A 6000-nucleotide genomic window follows, 5' to 3' on the forward strand; every position below is an offset into this window, starting at 1 on the left:
TGAATACCATTAGTGAATCAATTATAAAAGGGTGCTCTGCCAGAGAAGAATTATGAGTTTTTGAATAGTACAATTTATTCAAAATTATCAATCTATAAGAACGTAAAACACAAATGTGTTTCTGACAGTACATCCTAGTATATACTTTTTTTCCATATATCATCATCACCATTTATTTATATAGCGCCACTAATTTCGCAGCGCTGTACAGAAAACTCACTCACATCAGTCTCTGCCCCATTGGGGCTTACAATCTAAATTCCTTAAAACACACACACACACACACACACACTGAGACACAGACTATGGTCAATTTGTTAGCAGCCAAATAACCTACCAGTATATGTTTTTGGAGTGTGGGAGAGAACCGGAGCACCTGGAGAAAACCCACGCAAACACGGGAAGAACATACAAACTTCTCACAGAGAAGGCCATAGTCGGGAATTGAACTCATGACCCCAGTGCTGTAAGGCAGAAGTGCTAACCACTTAGCCATTTATAATAAAACTTTTCCTTTTCATCACTATATCAAAAAAGTACAGCAGTAAATGTTTTAGTTAACAAAAAAAAAATAGTATGTATTGCGAAGTTTTCGATCATGTTCTTTCATTGTTTACAGGTATGAACGTTTGGAAGAGCAGCTCAATGACCTGACAGAACTCCATCAGAATGAGATGACACTGCTTAAGCAGGAGCTGGCTAGCATGGAGGAAAAAGTTGCTTATCAATCTTATGAGCGGGCTAGGGACATTCAGGTACAGATGTGGATATGACACTGTGACTAGGACAACTTCAATTAATATTGTATGTTTCTATCCTCTCAAAACCTTAAAACCATCTGCCTCAACCCAAAAGCTTTATGGTACTATTCTGCTTTTATCCTTTCTTGTCTAACTTCTATTTCACCATGAAAGAGTTCTTTCCCCTCCTAACGATTCTCTCCACACATTTTACATATCTATCTGCAAGTCAAACTTCTTTTCTGCAGTCATTTATTACTTAAAGTACTCATTTTAAAACTCTTACATACCCACTACCCATTCATCCATTTTCCATCAGTAATTATGCTACTCAATTTTGAAAATAAAGATAAAATTGAATTCACCAGTGTAAAACTGTATGTGGGTAGTAATAAATTACAGACTTCATGGACCACTCAAACTATGGTTTGGGGATTAATTATGATTGTGAGGATCTTCCAGATAAATCCTCCTGCCTACTTGTCCTTTTAAATATATAGTTTTTTTTATTGGAAACATTTTGTCAGATTTGTCTACTTTCTTATTTATTCTTATTCTATCCCAATAAAATCTGGAGAACGCTCCCCCCCGCCCAATTTAAATAGTATTCTTATCTTATACATAGCATTTTGCACCCATTAAACTTCTGCTAGTGCCCATAGTTCATACTTTGCCCTTACTGACCAAGCTTTATTGTATAGTCTAAGTTATATATCATGGAACTGATCTGTAACTATACAGCTATAAGCATATTTTCACTCCTGCTTCTTCCCTTTAAAGTGACTCTAATCTCAACATTATGCTTTCCTTATTTGTGTTGCACGTCAGGAAGTAAATGGGAAAATGCTGTCTGTTTTTATGTCCTATGTTTTATGACGATCATTCTGTGGCAGTGAGCATGTGGTTGGTAATAGTTATCCCGGAGGTGTCGTGTTGCCCTTCCAGGGGTCATATGCAGCTGACCATTGTCATTTTCCCTCTTTGGTCCCCTAACTATTGACTTTTATGTCACAGAGGCTATGTTACTGGTCAGTCCATGACTGGTCAGCTTATCTAGCCAGTCATAGGTTAATACTCTGCTTGGGCTGTGTGAACACTTTAAGTTGGTATCTTGATCTCAGAATGTGATCTGATGATTCCCCATGAAGCTAATGTGTATCTTGTGGGCCCAAAGACCACTTATGAGGCCATTGAATGATATGATTGTTGCTCACCAATTGTGCACACTTCTGTCAGCCGCCCGTGGTTGTTCCTTTTTGTCCTTTCCTTCACACCTTTCTCCCTTGTAAACAAATGTTTGATAAGAAAATAAACTAATTCTATCTGCAGAGGAGTAATGCAGATGGAGGTTGGGGGCAGTGGGAGAAATTTCTAATAAACACATGTGGAGGTTTTATCTGAATAGACAACAAGACCAATTGTGGTGCTTTTAAATGGGTAGTTTGACTTGCTGTTTGCAGCGCACACTGTCACTGAATGTACGGCAAGATTTTCTGTACACATTTTTAACCCAAAAAAAAATGGATAAATGCTATTGCAAAGCATACAAAACAGGGGGGGATACCTTTAATCAAGAAATCCAAAGCTTTGCTCCCATCCTCTTGTTTAAATAATTCTTAATTACCTGTCTCTTTCCATTTCAGGAAGCGGTGGAGTCTTGTCTTACCCGTATCACCAAGCTAGAATTGCAACAACAGCAGCAACAGGTTGTGCAACTGGAAGGGGTAGAAAATGCCAATGCTCGGGCTTTGCTAGGCAAGTTCATCAACGTGCTGCTAGCCCTAATGGCCGTACTACTAGTCTTTGTATCTACTGCTGCCAGCTTCATCACACCACTGGTTAAAACACGACTACGCCTTTTGTCCTCCCTGCTCTTCCTCCTTTCCCTGCTGACACTCTGGAGGCACTGGGATTGTGTTACTTACTGTCTGGAACATGTTCTCCTGCCCAGCTGATTCCTCCTCCCAAGGTTTCTAACCTGCACCCTTATCCCATCTCCACCTCTGTGGAGAATCACCTTTGCAGGAGATACTGCCCAGTTCCTTCTATATATATATTTATCTGGATTTATCCATGTATGCATATATTGATATACCTATATAGAATTTTTTCTTCTTTAAATGGGCAGCAATTTGCTACTTAGGCATCGGACATGAGGATGGAAAGCGGTAAGAGAATGTGATGGTTGGCTATAAGTAGGTGCTGCCCAGAACATGGAGTAACACTGAAAGTATGCAACAGGACATGTGTTTCTGCAACATATAAAGCAAATATAGTGCTTGTGTTACAACTTACGAGACGTGACAGCTATGGAATGAGCAACTTTGGTACAAGTCTCTGTCTATTGTTTCACGGGAGAACCTACAGAGCTTGAAGAGAAGTGGTGATTGCAATGCAATTATGACTCAATGCTTTGCATAATGGGATGTCAAACCTTGCAAAGTTCAAATAGTTTTGTATGCTATGAATTGTGAAGTTCTGAAATACCCCTGCCTGAACCTACCCCTCATCCTGACTTTTAATATGAAAAGGTCTGTATAGATTCATTTCTACAAACACAAGCTTTGACGTGCAGAGGCTATTAGGGGTATGGTGAGCAGGATGGTGGTGAAAGAATCTCTAGAGCAAAGTGAGTCTTTAGCCCCTCCTCATGTCTTTCTTTTTTCTAAGGTTCCTTTATTAAAGTGGGACCAGCATGGGGTTGGTTGCTGCGTGGCCAGCAGTACAAACATCAATAGTATACTGTTTACACAAAGAGGGGGGCTGTAGACACCATTTATTTCAAGGATTAATTTATTCTAATTGAAATGCAATAACTATGATACGTTGTTTAGTGCTATATTGCACCAGTGGCCTCTCTGCAAGCACACAACAGCTGACATTGCAGTTATGCTCTCTTATTGATATAGCAGATTGGCCCATATGTCATAAAGTATAGTATTTAGGGGGAGGTTTATGTATTTATTTATCCCCAACACAAACTTGCCTATTATAAGCTAAAGCATATTGTATATTTATTTATTTATTTACATAGGATGATAGATTAAAGTGTACCTATGTCCTACAGCCAGTGGGCCTCGTTTATAAAGCACACGGGATGCGTACAGTAGAATGCCTTGATTTTACATGGGTGTGCTTATATAGTCTGCCCAGCGCATATCAAGTTACATGCCAGTGTGCCTGTGTTTGCAGAGCAGTGGCAAAATATGAAGTTTTACCGTCACATCAAAGTCCAATCACCTACCATTTTAGAACCGCTCCTTTCAATACATTTAGTAGTTTGTCTTCTAAAATACTGCTCAATTTAGACTCAATTGTGACTTCAATTAATCATGGGAGTGAGGGGAGATGGGAACTTATACATGTGGCACATTTATCTGCTTGAACCTTTTTTGTATTAGGCAAAGAATTGCGCTTCTCCACCGAAGTGCAACTGAAAGGTCCAAAATGTGCCCCATTAAGGAAAGTCTCATTCACACCTATCTGCTGTTCATGTACTTTTCATTCGCTAATGTCTAAAAGGTGCATTAAAAATAGGATGAATGGTTTCTTATGGGCTTGTTGCCACCACTGCATTCCAATATTTTAATCCCATGTGTTTATGTGCACTAGCATTATGATAGATAGTATTGGTAAAAGAGCAGTGCTTGACAAAGGCGTAAACAAATGCATCTTTAAAATGCTTCAAAGGGCATGTTAGTTTCCATATATTTTCATCCATTTCCCATGCTTTTTTATCCATTATTGGGGCTTGTTCCCATATGTACGAATGAGCCCAATAAGTAGATGTTTGTTGAGTGGAAATCTTTCAAATAATCATGTTCCGCAAAAAGGAAAAGTTTGTACTGGCCCTCAAAATTTGGTGCCTATTTTGTATTGTGTAAAGCATAGCCACATATTGCTCAACTCCTCCCATCAAAACACCGCCGCAAACCCATGCACTTTGGCGGAAATCTAGGCACACCTAAGCAAATCGAGGCACACGCCACCACCAAAGAAGATTTTTTTCGAGGCCTAGTGAAAGCAGACTTTTTGTGGGCTAAACCAGTATTCATCCAGTATTCATCCCAGTCACTAGCAAGTATTCACATCGCTAAAGCATGCCACGTGTCTCAGTGATGCCACTATTTCCTAGTGGAATTAATACATTGGTTCAGTCCACAAAATAATTGCATCCACTGAGTGTAAGCATCAGGTATTCTTTAAGCAGCCATCTTTGGTTATGTTGAATTGTAAATCGCAACACAATTTCTTTGTGTTTTTCCTAGTTGTCTTAACATTTTTTTTGTAGTTTTTCTATAATGCATTGAGAAGTTTGCAGGTAAAAAAAAAAGGGTTTAAAACTTTAAATAGCCAAATAGTTACAAACAGCATAGACACTCCACATCACATGTGTGAAACTGTTTTATTCCACTATGTTTTAGATGATATTTTTTACCAGAAGTATTACATGTATATATTTAGAGAGAGAGGTCTTCCCCTTTAATTTACCTGTACATATCGTAAATCTCAATTTCTCTAGCAAGAGAGTGACATTTTATTTGTGTGTTTTGGTAATGTTCGGGAGGAGAAGTTTACATCTTTTCCCTGTCCCTCCTCCCGTTTCATGTAACGCGCGTATCACAAGGCAAAGATTGTGTGTTACATTCTCTTGCTTCTGTGTGAAAAATAAAATTTACACATTTAAAAACTGTTGTTGCCTGAGTCTCACTCAGAGAGGGTGGTGTTCATAGTTGTGTTTAGCTTCTGGTAAGTGCACCACAGGTGGATGTCAAAATTGAAATTAATATATACCCTGAGGACTCGTACACACTAGGTAAAAGACTAGTATTCTACCTGCAGTGACTGGGGCCCACCTAATACCACTGCAAAGGGGGTGTGGGATTGCCTGGTGCACTTAAGACAGGGCGTTATCATTGTAGACTAATACACAGGCAAAACTGTGTGCACTACTGTTAGCTGCACGCAACTCTGCCTTCACGAACAGTACAGTGTGAAGCAGGACATACCTCCCAACTGTCCTTGTAGTCGGACCAAATCCTGACTAAGCATGACAGTCACTCAAATTTGGGACTGCCCCACCAGATTCAGGACAGTTGGCAGACGATCCTGCTCTCTCCTACCTGTCTTGTCACTTTCACCACCTGTGGCTGCTGGTTTCTTTAGATCAGTTGCTGCTTGTCTGGATCCTTGGAGACCTTATTGGGGAAAAAAAATGGGTACATGAAATCTAGAAACTCCAACCATCCCTGCCATTAAA

General features: G+C 39.5%; 1 protein-coding gene across 5 annotated transcripts in view; it reads left to right on the forward strand.

Annotated features, from left to right (window-relative positions):
* Positions 1 to 5431, forward strand: part of TMCC2 (transmembrane and coiled-coil domain family 2) — a 59226-nt gene extending 53795 nt beyond the window's left edge. For all 5 annotated transcript variants that reach the window (XM_075196111.1, XM_075196112.1, XM_075196115.1 and 2 more), the window contains 2 exons: positions 620 to 755; positions 2384 to 5431. In XM_075196111.1, coding sequence (XP_075052212.1) covers positions 620 to 755; positions 2384 to 2695 — 448 coding nt within the window. In that variant the 3' untranslated portion in view covers positions 2696 to 5431. The remainder of the gene's footprint in view (positions 1 to 619; positions 756 to 2383) is intronic.
* The last annotated feature ends 569 nt before the right edge of the window (positions 5432 to 6000 follow it).

Source organism: Mixophyes fleayi, chromosome 2, assembly GCF_038048845.1.
Source record: "Mixophyes fleayi isolate aMixFle1 chromosome 2, aMixFle1.hap1, whole genome shotgun sequence".
In the NCBI taxonomy this organism is placed as follows: Eukaryota; Metazoa; Chordata; class Amphibia; order Anura; family Limnodynastidae; genus Mixophyes; species Mixophyes fleayi.